Source organism: Toxorhynchites rutilus, chromosome 3, assembly GCF_029784135.1.
Source record: "Toxorhynchites rutilus septentrionalis strain SRP chromosome 3, ASM2978413v1, whole genome shotgun sequence".
Taxonomy (NCBI): Eukaryota; Metazoa; Arthropoda; class Insecta; order Diptera; family Culicidae; genus Toxorhynchites; species Toxorhynchites rutilus.
In genome coordinates, this window is record NC_073746.1 from 331,209,547 (window position 1) to 331,233,047 (window position 23,501).

Below are 23,501 nucleotides of genomic sequence, written 5' to 3' on the forward strand. Positions count from 1 at the left end.
ATTTTTCATTTCTTCCCAAAAAAAAATAAAAATATGTACGTAAAATATTCTAATACCAGAAAGTTGTAACTTCAAAATGATGCGCATCCCATAGATATGCATTGATTTTTCACGAAGTTACAGCATGTCAAAATTCACTTAAAAATTCTGATTTCGCACTCTGTTCCTCTAATTCTTTTGTCGAGTGTAGATAGTAGATATAGAAATGCGTTATTTCACCTAAAATCCATTTCCACCTCCGAACAAAGATCAATTTCGTTAGCGCAAACATCAAATGGGATAACAGCGCTTATCATGATGTAATTGTGGAACATATGAGAATTCAATTTTCCGAATTTTTCGATTTTTCCTTTGCTATATTGATCTACGAGAAGAGACGAATACAACAAAATAAAGACAATTCAAATCTGACCATCCATTCCTCGGGTTTTGCGCTTACCAACACATTTGGCCTTCCATTTTTATTCACATACGGCAAAACGTATCAAAAAGTATTTTCTATTACGACTTACTCATTCAACTTGGATCCATCTGTTTAATACTTGTTTGTACAGATGAGACATGTACTTTTTAACACGTTAAGACCTGAATTTTTTTCCTACGCTTTCCATTCAGCCCGCATCAAGAGCATTTGCACACTATTAGTGTTGGTCCCCGCTCACAAATTTAATTTATATATTTTGTATAAAAAGAAAATAGTCAGAAATTCGGTTACAAAGTAGTCAAAAACATGTTTTTATATATCCTTAATTTGTAACTGTCAGTCTCATTGATCAGCGTTTTTCTAGTAAAAAGCTTAACGTGTTAAGTCGCGCTTCACTCCTTACTGAATTGTGGGAAAATCTTGAATCTTCAGTGAAATGTTTTTTTTTTTGCGTGTCGTCTACAAATTCCCAAAGAGATGGTAGCCAGAGATGCCAACCTTCCTGTTTTTTTTAGGATTTCTCAGACTTTTTAGCGCGTTCCCTGATATCCTGACGAACACTCAATTTATCCTGATTTTTCCTGATTTTTGTACTCTTTACATTATGCGTAATAAATATACTGGTTTGCATGTCAAAGTTTTCTGTCATGATAGTTCTCCGGTTCACACTTGTATATATCTTACATTTGGTTAAATTCTCTAGACGCACAGCTGTATTTTTTTTATCTCTACCCTCAATTGTTTCGTGGCTTTCGAAAACAGTGTTAGAAAATTTCATGAAGCCAGATTGTCTGACGAATTTATGAAATTACAACGAGATTAAGTTTGAAGAACAACATTGCCTTATTGAGGATAATGTGTATGTAGATGTATTCCCAGAGTTATTAATGTCGGAAGACATTTCGGAGTGTAAAATTACTCCAGGGAAAATTTTTATATCCACTGTCAATATAAAAAGATTTTATATGTAATTTGTTCGTCTGATTCAAAGTAGAATCAACTTTAATGATGGGACTATGGTAAATATATCTACAACCGTACTTATTATCATAAAAATTAGGAAAAATTCAACAAATCTTCCACTGCTGATATGCTTTCCTCATTTGTTTAGTAAAGATTCATTCCAAAGTGTAGACGATGAATTCAGTGAAAATTTGAATATTGATTTCTCTGCAATTGACTTTAGTGATCCTGTAGGGTTTTCGGAAAAAATATAAACGATGAAAAGGTTAGGCGAAACACTAGCATTTCCGCTTATGCGAGGATTTATACCATGCTTATCAATTCTTTTACATATCCGGTCTTCGTCCAAAGAAAGATATACTCTGTTTCTGGTGGGATTTGGAATGGATTCTGTATTATGAGCTACTACCAAGCATCCTGTTTCTCACACGTATGGCTCGCAGCAGTTTTCGACGAGGAAGCAAATATGTTCTGGGAGGATAGAATATTTAAGCTGCGTGCAATATGGCGAAAGATTGTGAAACAGAACTATGGATATAACATTAAATTATAATGCTTTGATTGAAAATTATGTTTGTGTGTTCCCAAAAATCGACATTAGCTTTTCGGACAACCCATTGTGAGCTATCCTGATTTATCCTGATTTTTATTTTCATCCTTCCTGATTTTTAAAAATTATAGTTGGCAACCCTGATGGTAGCAATGTATACTATAGACAGAATAAAGTGTTTCATTCTCCTAAAATAAAAGTGCGTTTCATGTATACAAATCCAGAAAAACAAGTTTGTTTCATCATTCCATGTATTCATCCTAGTAGTTTTCCCGGATATCATTCAGTTGTTCTACAGTTATGTCGCGAGTAATGCTCGGGGTGCGGTAAACCACACGAATCCACGAACACAGTGTTTCTCTAAAATTTTGATTGTTGCTCAGAAAGCCGTGCATTTGAAAGGATTCGCTTTCAAGCAGTAATCAAAATCAAATAGAACACCAAAGCAGCGTGGTCCAACTGTCTCCTCCAGGGTTGAAGCGGTTGGTGCAATCGTGTTCACCCAATCGTCAACCCAAAACAACGTTCTCCCAAAACAAGTATCTCCCAGTCCCAGTCTCAGACCATCGCGCTGTGTTTGCCTGTGTGCGTCCGCATTACAAAATTTTCTCAGAAACCTGCGGCAGAGAAAATTTCGTGGAAAACCTCAGTCAATCTCGGTCAGTCGGCGGACATCGGTCACAGTTAGAACGCGTCAGCGAAAAATCATCCAAGCGCGATGAGGATCGCGATCGCGCTACCAGAAAAATCTTGGAGCGAGCAGCCGAGAACGTAAACAGCGCAGCATCATCATTGTCACCCCGTCAGTGGCTATTTCTCCTTTCCGACAACGTGTGGAAAACACACTCTCCGATCGCGGTTTTTGCGTGGCGAGTTTCAGAAGTATCGGCGATCGCGCGGAGCGCACATACCATTTTCATCCGCGCACAACTACACACTTGCGGATGAACACGCGTGCGTTTGCTCTAATGGTGATGATGGTAGTGGTGGTAGTAGTTCTCCAGGCCACCAGAGACTAAAAATAGTACAATACGGCCTGGATTTTTGGGAGATGTCATAGTAGTTAGGCGCAGCTCGTTTGTTCGGTAGCGGCCGGGTGCGGCTACTCAGCATTGGCACTTTTTCGGTAGATCAATTTATTGCAGAACGTGGTGATTGTCGTGACGGACCTTTTTTTTCGCTCGCTTCCTTCGCAGTATCCCGTTTGGAACAGCGCGCTACGCCTCGCGGAACCTGTTGGACGCGCCACATTGGAACTATCTGTCCAAGAAGGAAAAAGGTGATAAGAATGTGCAATTGTTAATCCATCATATTGTCGGCTATCGGCGGAGGTGTGTGCGTGTTTGTGTGTGCATCGAGATCGTATGGGTGAACTAAGAAGATGAAAAACTAGCGACACACATGTTGACCGAGAATCCTGAGCTCATGAACTAATTAGTCATCGATAAACTATGCTATGATAAACGTGTGTGTGTCCTTCTTATCGTTTATCGTTTAATTCTCCACCGCCGTGAACAGTGATTGGGCAATTGAATCCAAAGTGGCTAGACTTCAAGTGATCCTTGAACCCCTCGGGGAAAATCAATCAACATTACCGAGTGGAAAAAGGGTGAGATGGAAAAGTGGTCATTTCTGTGTGCGAGTATTGCCATGATAATACAGTTTTGCACTGCAGCAAAAACGATTCGTGCCTTCGGTGACACTTGATTTTTCTGCTCTTAATCTTCAATTCAATACCAGTTATAAATAAATCCTTCCTTTACTCAATCAAAAAAAACGACAGCACTGAATCGCAACCATACCACAAGACGAGAAAAAAAATGAGTAAAAAAAACTAGAGTAAAAATCCACCGTCATACATCGAAATTCGCAAAAGTACATTCCATCAAATGAAAGTTGTAATATGAAAACAAAAGTAATAGCGCGGATAAACACAGGAGAGGGAGGGACAAAAAGTATATGGATGGAGTAAAGGAAGAATGACACACTCTTAACTGGCTTTTAGATATTTTTGGGAACAATTGAAAGTCTTCTCCCGGCACAGGACAACGGTGCGACAAAACGCGCGCACACGTTGTGACCGGACAGCGTGGGTTGCAGTTGTCTGGACAGTGTGGCGGGTTTTGTTTTTTGGACGGTGTCAAGACAGTTGGGGCTCCAGACGAATTGTGAATCTTTCGAGCGCAGTTTCGAAGAATATTGTGAGAAGATCGTTTTCGTCATCCGAGTTGGGCCGAACTTGTTATAATATTATCTGAACTTTTGGATAAAGTGAATACGCCATTTTTATTCCGAAATAAATGACGAAACTTTATGATTCAAACTTTTGTCAGTCAGAAGAGATTAAACTGTATGCAATATTTTAAAACTTTTTTTGGCATTATTTCCGCCGTTTATAACTAAACATCCATTGATTGAGATTCTTATGTCTAAGCAGGTGTTTCACCGGTCGCTGTCTAATATATGTTTGAGCTGTATTTTTACGGTAGCTGCTTCTCCTTGATAGTTTTTAAAGACTTCAAACTTTGCCGTTCATACGCCTCTATGCTGTAACTGACTGAGCTGAGCTAATACAATATCTCTTCTTCATCTGCCATCCATGTGATAATAATAATTTGGGTTTCTCCATACTTTGAATTATTTCCGAGAACTCGTCGTTTTCTCAGTCAGTTTTACATTTGTTGTAACTCTACCACTTTTCATCGCGGAAAATGAATAAGTAACATTAGATTTGCGATATTTGCTATTGATAGTTAGCAAAATAGTTGAAGTAGAAAGTTAACCGGTGATCTATCGAACCGTGATACATCCTTCGGAACGAGGCAGAAGATCACATTTGAGAGCCTTCGAATGCTTTTAAAAACTTTAACTAAATTAGATTGAGCGTTACCAAAAAGAAATATCAACTACTGGGTATTACTACCTATCCAATACAAAAAAAAACTATTCTTTGTTGACTTTAAATTGGTGACTTTCAATCAAAAAATCAATTTCGAACATCGTACAGTTACACTTATTGGAGTGCTAATTTTACTTTTTTTAAATGACTGTCTATGTCTATGACTGTCAATCGTACAGAAACAGTGCATGACTCTGACTTTCTGCAAGTGATTTCTATCTCTGGAAAATCATAAGCTTTGATGGGTTTCTGCTACACCCTCCTTTCAATTGGAATGCTGCTTAATTAACACCAAATTTGGCAATCGTAGTATTTTATTTGGTTATATTACCGTATGCGTGATAATGTATGCACCATTGAGCAATGTCAAAATTTTAGAAAAAAAAAAACTCAAAAAAGTTGGTTTGAATGTTTTTTATTTATTTAAAAGAGGGATGTTTCTGAGAGTCTTAAACTATGTTAATCATTGATCGGTTTTCCACTTGCTGCAGTTGCGGTCTCCACACGCTTCCGGAACGCAGGACAGGTCCTAATAATGTAGTCTGGATTCTGGAACCGTGGAACGTGTGTCTGATCAAACATCCTGCTAGCGTTACGATGACGCTAGCTCGTTTTTATGCTTGTCGGCCACGTCTTTTACCGGGAGAGAACTTATATAGGAAGTTCAATATTTTCTTACATCGCTCGACTCGTAGCCCCGAATGCGGTAGGTAATCATGTGAGTTTTTTTCCGAGCCCTCGATTTCGCCCCGCCATCTTCCGTGCCGGAAAGTCGCTGTTCTCATGTTCCTTTGGCATTTTCCTCATTGAACGCACTGGATTTGCCCAATTCTTTGTTTTGGTGGTAGCGACTGCCCTCGGAATCCGAGCTGGCCTCGGACGACCTATGGCCACCTTCGCGGATAGTTGTCCTTTCTTTTCTCGGTCTTAGACCCCTTTCACGGTCCACCGGGACGCCATCGCGGCGACTGAAATGTCTTTTTGCAACATTTGCGCGTGGGACAAATCACGAATACGCTGCCGCTCCGGCGACTGTCAAACTAAGGAAATCGGCTTCTTTTACTCGTAATCTATTATTATAATGAATTTTGTGAATTATAGAATTATTGTGAAACGAAAGCTTCTGAGGGGCAACGACGAGCAACTGCTGAGGGAAAATAGAGCGAGTCATGGTTCATGACTGTATGTCGCACTGAAGTTATTTCCGTAAAGTATATTACGTATAAAATCAAATGTTTTCGATCCTTGAATCAGTTAAACACTTCCCAACCCGCGTTTGGAGTCAATAATAACAATCGACCTTGGAATTGCTCGATTATTTTTTCTACAATATAAAAAATGGGTGGATTTAACTATGAGATAACCGCAAGGTTGACCTGGGAATGTCGTTGGCTTTGTAATCATTTGTTTGTATTGATTAAATTATTGATTGAATGAAACAATTTTCGAATTCTATTGAATTCAACATATTTGCTGTGTAAGTAAAGAATTTGAACAAACGCCATGTAATGTACGGCACCTTGGTATTGATGGCATTGCTAGGGAACACATGTCGGTGGGAACAAAAGCTCTCCCTACTTGCCTGTATTAGCAATGCCAACTTCCCCATGCACCTTGGTTTCGATGGCTGTGTTGGGGAAACCGTAAATCGGGCCAATCAAATCGGGACAGTTAGGGCGTTTAGATAACGCTTGACATTTTACAGTTATTCAATTGCTTATCACAGGAAAAATAACATTTTATTAATTGTGATAGATTTTTTTTTTCCAAAATATATATTTTCATCAAGGCTCATATGGCGTTAGCCTGACGGGGCCGGAGTTCAATATTTTGACAGTTTTTCTTATTATCTATGTTAGTAATATGTAACCGATTACTCGCGGTCGGCTCGAGGTTAATATTACAAGGGTTCTCGTAATTGGGATGTTGCTGTCTCCAATGCTCTGTACGTGTGCCCGACACGGATAGATGCGTAAAAATATTTTCTTCGTGTGAACGGACAAAAAATTTTCACATCTGATATTTTAGTTCACTTCCGTTTCAGCAGCAAGTGAGCTAGCAATTAAGCAAGTAACATAATGTAAACAATGCAAAGCAGAAAGAAATTGTTGAATTAGAGAAATTTCTGGAAAAACCGATATACTGTCAGTAATTTCGTACCTAGTTTTACAATCCTAGAAGAAACATCAATCAGATCTATGAAAGGCAGCAAATCAATAAAATGAAATCACTCCTAAAAGTTGCTCATGAAATCTCTACTGCTCGCATCAATCGCATCCAGAAAACTCCAAGCCTCGCTGTACAAGATCCATCTGCTGACCAAAGTGTCATCTTTGCCTCTATCGCTCTCTCTTTCGCTCGCCTCGCTGCTGTCCATTTTCACTACTTAGTGGTCTTTTCCCTCTTTTTTCCATCCACAGAACTCTGCCACACGCTGGCGACTCATCCTACACGATTTCCACGCCATTTCCATGGCGTATAATATCATTGTGTCGCGTAACCTCGATAAATCCCATTACAGCGGGGTTTTGCTTTTGTTTTGTGTGCCGATCATCAATCTTCTCCGCTCACATCTCGCAAGTCGACGCAAGGGAAAATAAAAATAATAATAAAACAAAAGTGTCGAAGTTGATCACCTTCTTCTGCTAGATTTCTCGCCAGCCGCGGCAAAAGAGTGGTTGTATTTGGAAGTGCCTAAAAATAACCGCCAGAAAAACAACTTCCTCGATTGTGGAGATTTGTCGCGCTGGCGGGCTGGTTAGAACACGGCACTTCGGGGCATTCGCGAACCGTCCACGTACCAGTTATCATCATCTTTTGTCTGAAACCGTTTATTTTAAGAAATTCTATCAGCAGTGGTACCGATTTTCAACCAGTGAGAGTATGGAAAATTTAAAAATACAAATCCGCTACTGGTGAGCAGTCGAGCAAGAGTGAATGACAGAGAGAGAGAAAGTGGAAGAGTGTCCCATGTCCGTGTTTTCGTCAACTCGTCGGTATCTCATCGTGTACAAAAGCGGCCAGAAGCGACCACTGGGAAAATACACCACAAAAAAAACTAACACTTTCAAACGGCATCCACACGCCAAACACGATAAACTACACAATACCAACCGCGCTCGTCAGCATACTTTTGGCCAGCACCTAAAATATTTGATACACTATTAGGGTGACTAAATCGTGCGCATCAATTTCGCGTCGTCCCGCCACTAGCCGAGCTCAGCAGTCGAAGAAGTAGTAATCACATGACACATGGTCGGGTCGCGATCGACAGCGATGGATCTTGAGCGCGAGAACACATTTTCCACAAACACACAGTGTGAAGGAGAGTGCAGAGAAACACAGAAACATTGGAAACACACCAATTATTAGCCATCGTCCGACACTGCTGATCCAAGAAGGTGTAGGACTCCCCGTCACAGGAGCAGTTTCGCGGGTTTACTACACACACATACACACATGCTTCCATACAATCCACAACACTCCACACTAGTACCATCCGCAAGACAAGTCCACATACGAACGCACATTTTCGATGAAAAAGGTATGTTATCATTTACACTTGTTTAGTCAAGTAAAACAAAAAAGATACCACAGCTGAAAACATCTACTACACAAAACAACAAATCCCGAACCTCGAAATGACACAGTACATAAGCGCACACAATCCACCCACGTATCCCACAAGTTCCGCTGAATGACTACGGAGCTACTGTGTGCTTGTTTGCTTGCTTCCTTCCTGTTTTCCTTTTCAGCATACGGCTTCGCCGTATGATCTGTGTACATATGTATCCTAGAACATAATTTAGTGACGCCGCCGACACACAAATTTGTAAACACAAACATTTGACACTTGTTTGAATGAAATGGTTTATTTTAATGTTCAGAATGAATACATACTATGAATCAGTGCTTTGCAATATGCATAGAAGCAAACGATCGTGCGCCTCCATATTTATTTGTGCTAAGTGTTGCAAGCAAAAGGGGGGTCATTTCAAAACGAACCTCACTCTGTTTTAGAATAATGTATGGCAATTCGATGAGTGTTGATTTACAGAATTATATTTTGGGTATTCCTTCGATGACAGTATTCAGTATTCTATATTTTAACAATCTTATATGTATTTTTGGTCTGAGACTTAAGAGAAAATACTTCGATGAGTTACAGTGAATATTCTGAACAAGATGATATACATTTCCACGTTTCCAAGTTTTCAATAAAAAATACAACCCATTCTGAATCAACGATTAACATGATTTATGGTTTCCTTTACAAAATGCAATAAGTGTGCGTTTCATTTGTACAAAGGCAACTTCATTGTTTTTCCCTGTTGGACATGAATCACTATGTTCATCGGTTTTCAATTGTTGTGGTATGCCATCCTTTTTTACTGCACTTCAAGCTTACCTACTGCTTATTGAGGAAAAGGCGAGCTAAAGCGAGATTGGTGCAAATCAGGAATAACAGGAAAGGGCCTAGCTAAGTAACGCAGTAAAAAGTGACCCCAAATCAAATCAAGAAGAACTAAATCATCAAATTTGACTTTTTTTAGCCACTATGAGCTTCAACATAAGGTTCTATGGTAAAAAACGTACTTTTCAATGTTTTTGACGCCATTCTCGATAGCTTCGAGATAAAAATTTTAAAAAAAATACTGAAAGTGCATCCTCTATGGTGCACCGAGATGTATGGAGCACCTGCTTTTATTTGTATTTAAATGTGTTCTCCCGCCTTTTCTAGAAATATGCGATTTTTTCAATATGTTTAAAGAATTTTCACAATACAAAATTATTTTAGATTTTTTTTAATCAACGCGTTGAGCTTTTTGATAGAAATGTTCTGATTGACTGGGACTGACAGTTACAAAGTAATAAAATAAAAATACATACGGTTTGCTTTCGAATGTTTTACTAAATGTAACTACTCTCTAATGGAATTGCTGACTATTTTCTATTTGTACAATAATTATTTTTGGGAACTGGGACCGACACTGATATTGTGCAAATGCTCTTGATGCGCACTGAATGGAAAGCGCAACAAGAAAAAATCGGGGCTTAACGTGTTAAGAAGACCCTAGTGCTAGTCTAATTTATATTTAAATACTAAGTGACGAACCAGCCAAAAAGGGTTGTGTTGCGATTCGAGGGAGTAATCGAAAGCAGGTCACTGATTTTCGACAGCTTTATTATTATACTCATTTCTTCATAGTTTCCAGGGATATGTAAGGAGTTGGTTGAATTGAAGTATATAGTGTAAGATATAACGACTATCTTCATTTAAAAGACTGGCCATTTGAACTAACCAAGCTGTGCCATGTTGTAGTGTGTATCTCGTTCTACGCAGAGGATACTGCTCGTTTAAGCTCTTCAAATCACTCATACTGCTTGTAATCTGCATCTGCTATTCTTACAACCACTCCTCATAAGATCTTGATAGGGTTTTGATCTGGTAAACGGGATGACCAGTCCAGAATCTGAAGCCCTCATTCAACAAACCATGCCTAAACTTCCCGGATGTTATGAATTGATGCCAAATTTCCCGATTATAACATTGGTTTTGAGTGCACCCGTGGCCGAGTGGTTAGCAGATTTGAAGAGTTTAAACGAGGAGTATCCTATGCGTAGAACGAGATATACACTGCGACATTGCGCAGCTTGGTCAAAACCACCCCGAATGGGTTATTTGAACTAATTGAGAATTAAAGATGACGTACGAATTAGAAACTTATTGTAACTCATGTGAAATTGAAGTTTATTTTGTAAAGGAGTGTGTTAGTTATATAGTTATGAAACACTGGAATTTTTGTTTTTTGAATGTTTTGTTCCTGAACACAACAATAAAGTTCAAATAGCCAGTCTTTTAAATGAAGATAGTCGTTATATCTTACACTATATACTTCAATTCAACCGACTTCTTACATATCTCTGGAAACTCAGAAGAAATTAGTGGTTCTATAGTTGTGAAACGCAGTGTAGACTTTATGTTTTTATATAATGGTTTTTCAATAGTTTTCAACGTCATTAATGATAAACTGATTGGTTTGAATACTTTTGAGATAGATATATCCCGTTTCCCCGCTTTCCGAATAAAGACAATAAGTCTCCATATAAAAGGAATGTGCCTTTGTATTAGGTTTGTCTTTAACCTTCCTATAAAGGGTGTGTCACATCAAATTGCATCACGGAAAAAACGCTGTAGAAATTCACCCAGTAGACCGATCCTTTTGAAAATTTTAGACAGTAAAATAAAAACTATTAAACAACTTTTGGCATTTTCTTTTCATTCATACTTCGAGCCCAAGCCCGTATGCTCGCACCTTCCTCTTTACCCCGTCCATAAGGTTCTGTACAACGTCAGGTTGTAGTTTGTTTTTAACAGAAATCCATTTTCTCTTGAAGTCCGCCTTTTGGGTTCTTCCGGAGGGCCTGCTTCATAATCGCCCAATATTTCTCTATTGGGTGAAGCTCCGGCGCGTTGGGCGGGTTCATTTTCTTTGGCACGAAGGTGACCCCGTTGGCTTCGTACCACTCCAACACGTCCTTTGAATAGTGGCACGAAGCGAGATCCGGCCAGAAGATGGTCGGGCCCTCGTGCTGCTTCAATAGTGGTAGTAAGCGCTTCTGTAGGCACTCCTTAAGGTAAACCTGCCCGTTTACCGTGCCGGTCATCACGAAGGGGGCGCTCCGCTTTCCGCAAGAGCAGATCGCTTGCCACACCATGTACTTTTTGGCAAACTTGGATAGTTTCTGCTTGCGAATCTCCTCCGGAACGCTGAATTTGTCCTTTGCGGAGAAGAACAACAGGCCCGACAACTGACGAAAGTCCGCTTTGACGTAGTTTTCGTCGTCCATTACCAGGCAATGCGGCTTCGTCAGCATTTCGGTGTACAGCTTCCGGGCTCGCGTCTTCCCCACCATGTTTTGCCTTTCGTCGCGGTTAGGAGCCTTCTGAACCTTGTATGTACGCAGGCCCTCCCGCTGCTTGGTCCGCTGGACGAATGAACTTGACAAATTCAGCTTATTGGCGACATCCCGGACCGAACTTCTCGGATCACTTCTAAACTGCTTAACTACGCGCTTGTGATCTTTTTCACTGACGGAGCATCCATTTTTGCCGTTCTTCACCTTCCGGTCGATGGTTAGGTTCTCGAAGTATCGTTTTAGTACTCTGCTGACCGTGGATTGGACGATTCCCAGCATCTTACCGATGTCCCGATGTGACAACTCCGGATTCTCGAAATGAGTGCACAGGATTAATTCACGACGCTCTTTTTCGTTCGACGACATTTTTCCAAAATTACGAAAAATTGACAGTGAAGCATGGCCAACGTGATCTATACACTCTTATCTGATTATAAGCGAAAGCTGAAGATATAATTCCTAAAAATTAAATTTCTACAGCGTTTTTTCCGTGATGCAATTTGATGTGACACACCCTTTACTCGCGCAAAGGTCTGACAGACCGAGAATGAATGAACTATTGAAACTGAATGAAGTTAAAGAAAAAATATTTTCTGAAGTTTTTTCATTCAATTATATCTTTTTCTTTGAATAAATACCAATAAGGGGCTGTCCACATACCACGCGGACAACTTTAGGTTGAGTAGGGGTTACGAAACTGTCCTCGCATGTCCACGGTGGTAGAGATAATTTCCACGTGGACACGTAAAATGATTATTTTTAAATACATCTGTAAGTTTCTCGTCTCTAATTGATTCGACCAATGGTACTGTGTAAAGAGGCTTTGAGAATGCCGGTCGGACATCCATACTTCTCTCAGATCGTTGATCATCTTCCTTGAAATCTATATTCTGTGAGTAACGCACATGAATTGTGAGCGATATATTTTTTCCATTGTTAGTAGAGGATCATCCCACCAGGATGAAGATATCACTACATACTGTTAGTATAGTAATATTAAAAATGCTCGACATTGTTTTCCTAGTTGCGGCTTTCTATCCAGCTTCCGTTTGCCGTTCTTGTTGCAAATCGTGACAACAATTTTGAATGGAAAAATCTTGGGAAAATTGACAGAAACCATTAGCTACGCTCAGAGCCGGTCTTCTCTCGAAGAAAGTTATGCTCTGTGTCTGGTGGAATTGAAACGAATTCTGTGTTATAAACTTCCATAAAACAATCAGTCGATAATTTACAATAAATAAAGCTCTCAACTGGACGAAACGATGCCAGGGATCCGTTCAGTTTTAATCAATATGATAGGCGTCGTGTTAGACCAGAGTAACGTAAGCCCTGATGTCTCTTTGACGTTCCGGCAAACAATTTTGGAGTTTGGCTGGAATGCGCTATTCCACTCACCGTGGTCACCGGATATAGTATCTTCAGATTATTACTTATACAGACCAACGCCCATTTTTTAAGGGGGGACGAATTTTCGTTTGTTGCATTTTTGGGATCTGCTTTCAGAAACGTTGTCCTAAAAGCATTTCGCGATATTTGATTTCGTTGTAACAAAGTATTAAATCACCTTAAGAGATATTGTATTGCTGTACGAATTTTTAAACGCGTATCGATATCTCAGGATCTACTCGACCGATTTGGCTGAAATTTTTATCAGCATGTAAATATGAATCATTACCCGAACTTTACGCTTTATTTCTAATATCCCAAAAGAATCACAAAAGTTCATTATTTTCCGACCTTCCAGACAGCGGTCCCCCCTTAAGCGCAAGAACTGCGACTCTTTGGATAGCATAAAAAACACAATGATAGATTTTTGACTATATATTTAAGTTTTTTCTTAAACCCGACGCGATATTTCCGACCAGCCAAATATTTCCAAAGAAATTACACAGGAAGATCATTGGTACACTACCCAACCTAGTTTTGTGTTCTGTAGAGGTGTCGTGTATCATTGTCGCTAAGACGATACCAAATAGCATATACCAATTCCAAACTTATTGCAATGGAATGATGAATCTGTGGATCAGCTAAGTTAATGGGCTCTGAAATTGGTCACTGATTGACGACTTTGAGTTTAAGCGACAACTTGGTTGTTGAACGACCCAAAATTACATCACATGCTATTGGGAAATTGAATTCCTTGCATTGTACGTGATGCAGCTTGTTTGAGAGTTACAATGTAGAACGGCTCGGCAAACATGTGGGCGTGGCTATCGAATACACTTATTGCAGCATTTTTAGATTATGGACTAGCGTGAGTTAAAAGAAAGTGTGCTTTGCGTTCTTGGAATGCTGTTAAAACGCAAACGAGTGTGAAGCATTTCCCTGCAGACCATTTATATATATTCATAACGAAATAACTGAACAACATTATGATGTAGGATTGCCAGAAACAGTTATAGCATTTTTCACACACAAAAGCTAGCCGAAGACAACATAAATGGAATTCGGATGAAACTGAAGTGCGAAAACTTCCTGTGTAATGTTGTGAGTCAAAGACTAAAGAACAAATCGCTGCTATGGCGTTTGCGGACTTTGGACCGCCTCTCTCGCTAACGTAACGCAAGACATACCCGTAAAACATTACATCATCATATCTTTATTCATTGAACATCCTCATATCTTGTTCAAAGATATTCAAATTCAACATATAATACAACAAATATATTAAAGTAATCCTGCGTCAACTATTTAGTCATGGTTCGGAAACAACCCTTAAATTTTCTTGTTTAAAGTACAACAAAAAATAGAAATGAAACAAAATTCAAACGCAATTCAATTATTTTCTTGAATTTTTTCCAAAAAAAAAATAGAAATGTCCACGTAGAAAAAAGGGGTGGAGTATAAGAAATTTCCACGCCTGTCCACGGAGGAGGAGGAGGAGCAGGTGTTTGAAATCGTGCTTTTTCTGTCCACGTGGTATGTGGATAGCCTTTAACGCCTAAAAATACACAATAGGCCGTATGAATAAAAACAAAATTCACCTTTACTTTACTTCATTCGAGCAGTCGAGCAGTGAGATTAAGTTTTTACTACGTTTGGTATGAATGAAAGAAACAACAAAGTATTTACTTTTCGAAAATGGATGTTTAGCTGATTTCGTATGAATAAAACAGCATTCACCAAGTATTTACTTCGTTATTATCAAGTATGCTCATGAGCATACTTTGGATCTGAAAACACTATCATTCGTTTTGATGTCATATCCGATTTATGTTTAATGCTGCTATCTTGCGCTTGAAGATAAACAAGTTAACGATCCGCATTGATGGCATTGAGCTTCGTTTACTAGTTTAGGGGAGCGTAAAAAAATTGATTGATTTTCAGGCGAAATGAACACGTTTTTAAAATTTAAATTATGAATGAAAAATTTTTCCGTGCCAATTTGGCATTCTGTTTAAATGAAAAACACTTTTGTTTGCAGGTGGTGAAAAAATCTTGTACGAATATTGTTTTTGAAGACAACTTTATATTATAGTGAAAAGTTTCAGTAATGATGTTGGAAATGTATAGACAAAGGGTTAAATAAAAGTCGGAAAAAAGTGTTTTAAGTGATTAAATAACATGATGTGAACATTTTCATTCAAATTTGAAAACTGGCTTCGTGTCTTCTAATATGATAGGTATTACACTGACGAGATAGGGACCCAAACTATGGTCCCTAATTGAAAGTCGCCACCAGACGTCGACACTATTCCTTTTTCATCGCGAATTCACGCTTTGTACAAAAAAAAACGTTTTGAAACGAAACCTAAACAATCAATTGATAGAGGTTTGACAAAGTAAAAACTATGTTCGAATTCGAAAATCAAATTAGTAAAGTAAACTTTTATTCATACGGATTCAAGTAAATACTAGGAAAGTTTATTTTACTTGGGAACGGGCAGAATAAGTAAATACTTTTTTTTTGTTCATACGACCTAATAGCAATATTACCGAGGCGCGCACAGTCTATGAGTACACTAGTTACGATTTTTCGTGCGAGTATAGGAGTGTTAAAATCTCAAATAGAGATGAAATTAGCATTTATTCTCCAATGTCCAAACCAAAATACCTATAATTGTGGAAATTTCTTAACAACATAGTACAACAGTTTTGAATTTCAATGAAAGATATATTTCAAAGCAAAAATTGACCGGGTTTGCCGTCCGACGTTCGCTAACGCTCAATCAGATCCAACTGAAGGATCGTCTCCTATATCCACTGAAGGATAGTCTCTTGACCATGTTTCTGTTCACACTTCCTTCGGACGAATCTGAATGTTCAAGCATTTAAGGGGATATGCTTGTTATATACCAAAACTGCGGGGAGTGTAGGATTTCGTCTTTTGAAAAAAACTAGATTCTATCGCTTCTTGCTCATCCATTCTAATAATATAAATATATCCAAACTAATCCGCATTTTTGGCATAACGCTTGCATTAACAAAATAAACAAAATTCGGATGACGGTAAAAAACTTCCATAGATAATTTAATGTAACAAATCTCCCATAAAACATGGTCGATAAACCATGTTACAAAAACATTTCGACGCCCTGTCGGACAGCCTTTCGGCCGTTGGCCGGAACTTTCGCCATTGCTGTCGAAAACATACTTGTTGACATGTTTTCCAGTTCTTTGTTAGCTTTATTTATTAGCTCTTCCTCCGTTTTCGTTACGAAATTGTAGACTCTTCGCTTCAGGTTTGCCCAGAAATTCTCGATAAGACGCTGCTGCGGGACGTTCGGGGGGTTGGCGGACTTCGACACGACATCTATCTTCTAGAGGTTCATCTCCTCCAGCAACTCCTTCGCGTAATGGGCGGAGGCCAGGTCCGGCAAGAACACCACATCCTCTTTCGGATGATATTTTTGGATGAAGGAGGCAATTTCTGAACGGAGGAAGAGCGGCTTTTAAATCCCTTTTTCGCTGATGGTTAGCCACAGAAGCACCTTCTTTGGGAACTTGTTGTGGATTCACAGCTTGCTGTTTCGACACGGCCGATCTTTACTTGCGTTTCCGCATGATGATGTCCAACTCCGCTAGGTATTTTTTTCACTGTCCGGCCCGTTGCTCTGTCCGTCCGGCCCAAAGCCCGGAACGATGTAGACACCTTTCCCTCCGTTTTCTGTTCTTCTTTACGATCGCGTAGCATCGTCGGACAGTCGGAACCAAGCTTCAGTTCAATGATCTCATTCTTCTCCAGCAGTGTGAGGAAATTATAGATACAGGAACAGGCGTTTCCGGCGGACCCAAAGGACTTGACGATGCCCATTTTCTTCGGTAGTTCTCCCAGAACGCACAAACCATGGAGCTTTACTGTTATCGTCATAGTTCAACTGATAGCGCTGTCAAATTTTGTTGTAAAACTCATGGGTTACTATGATTGACGATGCATAATTGGTAAAATATGTCCATTTTTTTGCAAGCGTTATTGTCTGAACTTTTGCATATTGTCTCAGATCATTGAAAATAGATTGAACGGTACGTCAAAAATAATAGTGCAGAACAATGTAGGTTGTAAAGCTGAACGATAAGCCGCACTGATCTGCAGATTGTCAGATAGAAGGCGACTCCTTTTGACACGTTAATTATGTAGAAATCGTTGGATTGTCGCAACGTGTTCTTTCAATTGAAAAACTGTGTGTAACATGCGTAAATGTCGCAGAATACATGTTGCCTGAAAAGTTGTCTCAGCTAAATTTTGGATAAATATTGTATCGTTTGCCATCGCTTGGTGTAAGGACTTCTGCAGACAAACATAAGCCCTGTAATTTAATTCAGTCCCTTGCGTTAAACCTCACACCCATTGTTACTAGCCAAAATAATGTGAGTTCAATCATTCCAGCATCATATCAGCCCAGTTGATTCATCTGGATTCTCAGTGCATTGGAATGATTTTACCGAAGACGAATCCAGAAGCGGAAAACTATTGTGACTTTGTTTACCTCCTACTAAGTCACAAAGTCTAGAGCGAGTGCCCCGCAAAAGAGTCGCAAATGGCTCATGCCGAAAACACAACAAATCACTTTTGAAGCAAATCCTGTGGTTTCCGCGCTTAACTTCTAGATCCCCCTTTCCCATTCGAACAGATTAACAAACGATTACACGACCATTGCTCATAACTGTCGCATTCGACGGCGAGCAGACCGATTAGCGAAACGTGAGTTGGACGCATTTTATGTATAATTTCGCGAAAATAAACATTTCCTCACATCGTTAGTCGTCTGAGTGATCGTTAGCACTTTCATAATTTTCTGGCGTATTTCACTCCGCACCGTTCTCGCCTAGTCTAATTGTCGAGAGAGATTGACCGCCTTCTTTTTTTTCATTGCTATTACTCCCTTCCTGGCTAAACTGACCAAGATCATGTATCCTTATTAGATGGTGTGAAATATAATTGAATCGACTAATTTTAGCTTGATCTCTTTCTGCAATACAATGCGTATAAACTTATACTTCTGCGTTGTTTTCGTGTTTGGATCCGTGCGATTTCCTCTAGTTTTTTTTAATTCTCCTTCACTATTCTATTTACAAGAATTGCTCGGTCTCTATTTTTCCACCAGCGAGGTGTACTTTCTAAATTTCTCTCGCTTTGCAGCATCGTGCCAAGGTGGTTGCCGCGGCTTGTTACCAAAGCAAAAATACAACGACGAGTGTTTTCCGTATTGTTTTTTTTTCTCCCTCATCTCCTCGATAGTCGTTGTCTTCGTGTCGCTCACACTTTTCCGGCTGTACGTGTGACAAACAGCAATTTTCCGTCGTTCGTGTGGAGAATTTTCATCACACTTTCATCCCCGATCTCGCGCTGTGGCCCCTTTTGTGTTGGGCTGGCTGCGAACGGACGATGCGTTATTTTTATTTTCCTCAAACTCTCGATCCGTCCGTCGTCTGGTGATGGATTGGCAACTGCGGAGAAAAGTACCACTCGATCGGATCCAAACTCTCATCCGTACTTCTTCCTTCTCGTCCACCCAGCAGCAAACTCGGCAGTTCAGTTCAGTAGCATCTCGAAGTGTTCGCTAATGAAGATGGGTATGTAACAAGTGGTCGACCGATCTTTTACTGCAACTTTTCTTCGACAACGCGGAATGCATAACAAATATCGGTTAGTGGTTTTCGTTAGTGGAGCGAGAGTGTATGTGTGTGTGTGAAAATGTTGGAGATGAGACGCTTTTTTTTCAGTCGGATCAAGGACGAAGGATCATGATCAGAGCGAATTAATGACTATGTTTTTTTTTTTATTTATTCTCGCATCGATTGGTTTTTCTATTTCAGCGTGACCTGAAATCAGTTGCAACAATTCGAGAAACATGGACACGCATTCACACGGTGGGGAAGCCAATAGCGGAGCTGGCAGCCCACAACAATTTTGCCTCCGATGGCATAATCACCAGGTATGAAAGCATTGGATGAATGGTTTCCTGAGCTTTAGTTTCTTTTCCTAATTCCCTGATAGGCAAGTCTTTTAAGCTCTTTGCCACTTTTGCTGGACCAATCTCATCTAACGGATGTGACATTAATAGCAGAGGGCCGCAACATTAAAGCTCACCGAGTAGTGCTAAGCGCATGCAGCACTTTCTTTTCTGAGCTATTTCGAACACTCGATGGACCCCTGTATCCGGTAGTTGTATTACCGGGTGCTTCGTTCCCTGCAGTAGTTGCATTGCTCACCTTTATGTATTCTGGTGAGGTCAATGTGTACGAGGAGCAAATATCCACCCTACTCTCGCTGGCCGAGACACTAGGCATCAAAGGATTAGCTGATTTCAGTGGAGTGAGTGGTGACTTTTTATTTATTTTATACAACCGTTGCTAATTTATCCGATAATTGTAGAATTCACAAAAATCCACCACCCCCATGACTGAAGGTTCTTCGCGGGAATCGGAGATACCATCGCCCTTCCAAGGAATCAAAATGGAGTCCCCGGGAGAGTCGTACTTTCCCCGTCCGTTCAATTTTCACTCGCCGCTTCTTCCGCAGGCGTTGAATCTTGCAACCCACAGCAACAATAATAATAATACCAGCTCGAGCGCAAATAAGTCCACAGAACTATTCTCTCGATTTCTTCCGCAGAAGTGTGATATGTTGCCAAACGAAGCACTATGGAAAATGGATGAACAAAGTGATGCTATAAATAGAGGCAACAAAAATGCCAACAGCAATGGTCCCAGTTGCGGTTCAGAGTATCGACAGACAGTCAATGCTAATAATAAGAGTAACAATAGCATCACCAGTCAGCCCATTGACAAGCAAATCACGGCAAAAAACGACACCCAAATCGCCACTGGTGGTAATCCTAAATTTAATCTGGATAGTAATCATTTCCACCACGCGCAGCATCACGATTCTGCACCGTCCACACCGTCGAGCAATCCAGACGAGCAACGAACAGTGTCGTCCCTAAACACTTGTTCTGCCAAGAAATTCATTAGTCAAGAGAATAAACGAAAGAAAATTGACAAGATAGCAGAGAACCTGCGAACACAAACAACCGCTACGGCAGCTGCAGCCGCTGCAGCAGCGGCATCATTCAACAAGCACTTGTTGCAATCTTTGAAATTCCCACCGAGCTCTCAGTCGCTGTCTCCCCTGCACCTCTTCAGTAAGCCCCCCACAGTCACACCAATCACCAACCAGCAGCCGTCCTTTCTTGCCCATCATTTCCTAACAAACGAGTCTGCCTCGAAAACGCCAGAAAATCTGATCCTAGAATCTGCTCATCCCAGTCCTGGCACAGGAGCACTGAATCACACTGCTTCGTCTTCTGTGGCATCGTCCTCTTGCTCAACTTCCACCACAATCACCCCCTCGATGGCAATGGACATCGTTAGTGCATCGACGCTAAGTGCCAACAGCATGCTGAAAGCCGCAGCCCATCATCTCAGTCCGAGTGCAACGGGAACCCAGCAAAAACCACCCACCAAACTTTACGCTACCTGCTTCATTTGCAACAAACAACTCAGCAACCAGTACAACCTGCGGGTGCACCTGGAAACGCATCAGAACGTGAGGTGAGACTTCCTCTTCGTTTACTCGAGAATCATAATATTTTCATACGACTTTTTCCACAGATATGCATGTACTGTTTGTTCCCACGTGTCCCGCAGTAAAGATGCACTCAGGAAACACGTCTCCTATCGACATCCCGGCACTCCAAGCCCCTGTGATCCGGACACCAAACGGAAGCGCTCCAAAGCGAATCTTGGCCAAATGATTAAACAAGAAATGCTAACAGAACAAAATCCGATGAGTCATATGATAAAACAGGAGATTATTGGTGATCATCCAGCATCACTCAGCAATCAGCAGCATCACAACACCAATCAGTTACTGGCTAATTTGACTTCCCAGGGAAACTCAATAGTTTCGATCCCCAACTTCCTTCAGCAGGCAGCCTCTATGCAATCGGCTTTTTCATCGAAATCATTGCTGTTTAACTCGGCAACAATACCTACATCGTTGACAGCACCTCTGCCACCGTCCCAAATAGCTAGCGTGTGCTCGTTAAACTCTCAGCCGAAAGATTTAAGTAACCCAGATTTGTCACTGGAGAACACCAACGGATCACCGCTGCCAGGTGATGCTACCAAAGTTAGCAATGGGCCCTCGGACAGCATAGACGATGGTCGTGCAGAAGAGTCGAAAGTAATTGACAACACACCATGAGCTAGTCATATTCTTGAAACACTATCCCAAAAGAGATTTTTAGCAATAAGGTAGCAGAAAAATGAAACAGAACCATTTTCAAAAAAGACATTAATTTAGAACTATACATTAAGCTATTTACACTGGTAACCAAATAGTCAAACCCCTGAAAAACTTTTTGTTTGTTCCTCTCTAGTTATTTTTTAGTCTACTTCCCTAGCTGTGATAGTTGATCAATCGTATAGACTTAATTTGAGCAACAACTTCAAACAGTTAACTATATTAGACAGCAAATGCTGCACCAGCACCAGAAATTCGCACTGGAACACCAGTATCAATCATTTCTACCTCACCCAATTATCGGAACCCGAAACAGAAGAACCTTCTATAAACGCTCCTTAAGAAACCCCATGAAACGCCAGTCAACGACTACCTGTTTTAGACAAAACCTGAAAAAGACACAAACTGTCCCCATCTTGTCATCTAAGTGCCTTGAAATTGTATATGATCTTCTAGTATCAGTGCCTTTGCATAGGAAAAATTACTCTTAAACGTTACTAATTTATTAATCGCACCGTTACTTTTATTATATGCAATATTTATACGGAAAGATATGAAACTTGAAAAAGACAATACTAGATAGGAAATTTGACGTTTTATTTGTTTCGTTTTAATTCTGAGACTATGATTAGCAAGTTTGCGATAGATTTAAGCTCTTTTTTTTCTACTCTCGAACTTTCAAAAAAACTGATGATGTTACCACCTTTGTTTCGATTACTCGTTAGTGAAACTAACCAACTCGAAGGCAATACTAGTTTTAATACCAATAATGACACATTTAAGTTTTATCTCAAGTGTTAATATGTAAGGAATGTTTGGTTTTTATCACACCGTGAAATACAATAAAAACATTGAGGTTTCAACCCAATTCATCAACGCTTTGTGTCGTGTTATGCTGTCGATAGTGCGGTATTGTTTCAATGAAAGACGAGTTTGTTGAAGATTGAAGATGCAACGAAGATTCATCGATCGCAGTGCGAGTTTGTCAATTCAATGTTTGTCCAAATATTTATGGAATAATTATAAAAAACTCTCGTGTTTTCATAAATTATCCGTATTTTTCTGGTTTTGTCCCTAGCGATTATTATCTCTTTCAAAAAAACTTCTGAGAAACTTGTCTGCTACAGCCGAAAAAACGTTTCATAAATTTTTCATGTGTGCACCCGTGGCCGAGTGGTTAGCGTCTCACACTATTATGCCGGGTGTTCGGGTTCGATTCCCGTTCTGGCCGGAGGATTTTTCGTCAAAGAAATTTCCTTCGACTTGCACTGTGGTCACGCGTTTTCTAGAGATTGCCCCTCGGAATACATTCAAGGCGTGTTATCTGGCTTAAGAAATCTCAACTAAGTATTAATGAATGACGCTAGTTAATGCATACGTTGAGACGGCAAAAGTTCCACAGGGAACGTTAACGCCATTCAAGAAGAAGTTTACTCTGTATTTCTATCGCTGTCAGTTTTTCGAAAATTGGAAAATAAAATTATAGGAGGTTGTGTCCAAGATACGACCGCATTGTTGACGTAGAACTACACTGTTATTTTATATAAGTCGCTTGTTTATACCTTCAGATATTATTTTATAACGCTGTGAAATTTTAGAAACTTGCAAGCATCAAATATCATGCAACATGTTATTTAGTATTGCCTCAAAGGAATCGCACCTCTAGGCATCGTTCGTATAACGTAAACCAAGCGCCAAACAAGCGTTCGCCATAGCATGCATACAGAGCCATACATTATTGGCTTGAAACTACTAGGAATATAAACACTTCTCATCATTTTGCGCTATTCTCAAAAGAAACGCTTCTGTTAATATTACTGGCCTCGAAAAAAGTTGCATTACTTTCTCATGCTCGAGAGAAGCGCAGCTGTCACCCTTAGTGGAGGAAGTTTTGCGAGACAAGCGAAACCTAATCACATACAAAATTCCAGAACGACATTTACTTTCTTGGTGACTAAACAAGCGAAATAAACTCTTTTTGTTAATAACAACCTCGAAAACAGTAGCAATGCTTCATTATGATCAATATTAGCGCAAATGCAATCCTAGTTGAAGG

The 23,501-nt window shown here is 40.0% G+C and overlaps 1 protein-coding gene across 6 annotated transcripts; it reads left to right on the forward strand.

The window, feature by feature from the left end:
• The first annotated feature begins 2,602 nt into the window (after positions 1 to 2,602).
• LOC129778839 (protein tramtrack, beta isoform) lies at positions 2,603 to 22,321 on the forward strand. 6 transcript variants are annotated; one of them, XM_055785962.1, is made up of 6 exons: positions 2,603 to 3,063; positions 3,134 to 3,216; positions 19,015 to 19,133; positions 19,196 to 19,513; positions 19,574 to 20,751; positions 20,812 to 22,321. In XM_055785962.1, the coding sequence occupies exons 3-6, from the start codon at positions 19,050 to 19,052 to the stop codon at positions 21,404 to 21,406; spliced, it is 2,175 nt and encodes a 724-aa protein (XP_055641937.1). In that variant the 5' UTR covers positions 2,603 to 3,063; positions 3,134 to 3,216; positions 19,015 to 19,049; the 3' UTR covers positions 21,407 to 22,321. The 6 variants fall into 6 exon arrangements, with proteins under 6 accessions (XP_055641937.1, XP_055641936.1, XP_055641941.1 ...); XM_055785961.1 differs by having other exon boundaries at positions 2,603 to 3,216; XM_055785966.1 differs by lacking the exons at positions 2,603 to 3,063; positions 3,134 to 3,216 and adding an exon at positions 3,355 to 3,546.
• The last annotated feature ends 1,180 nt before the right edge of the window (positions 22,322 to 23,501 follow it).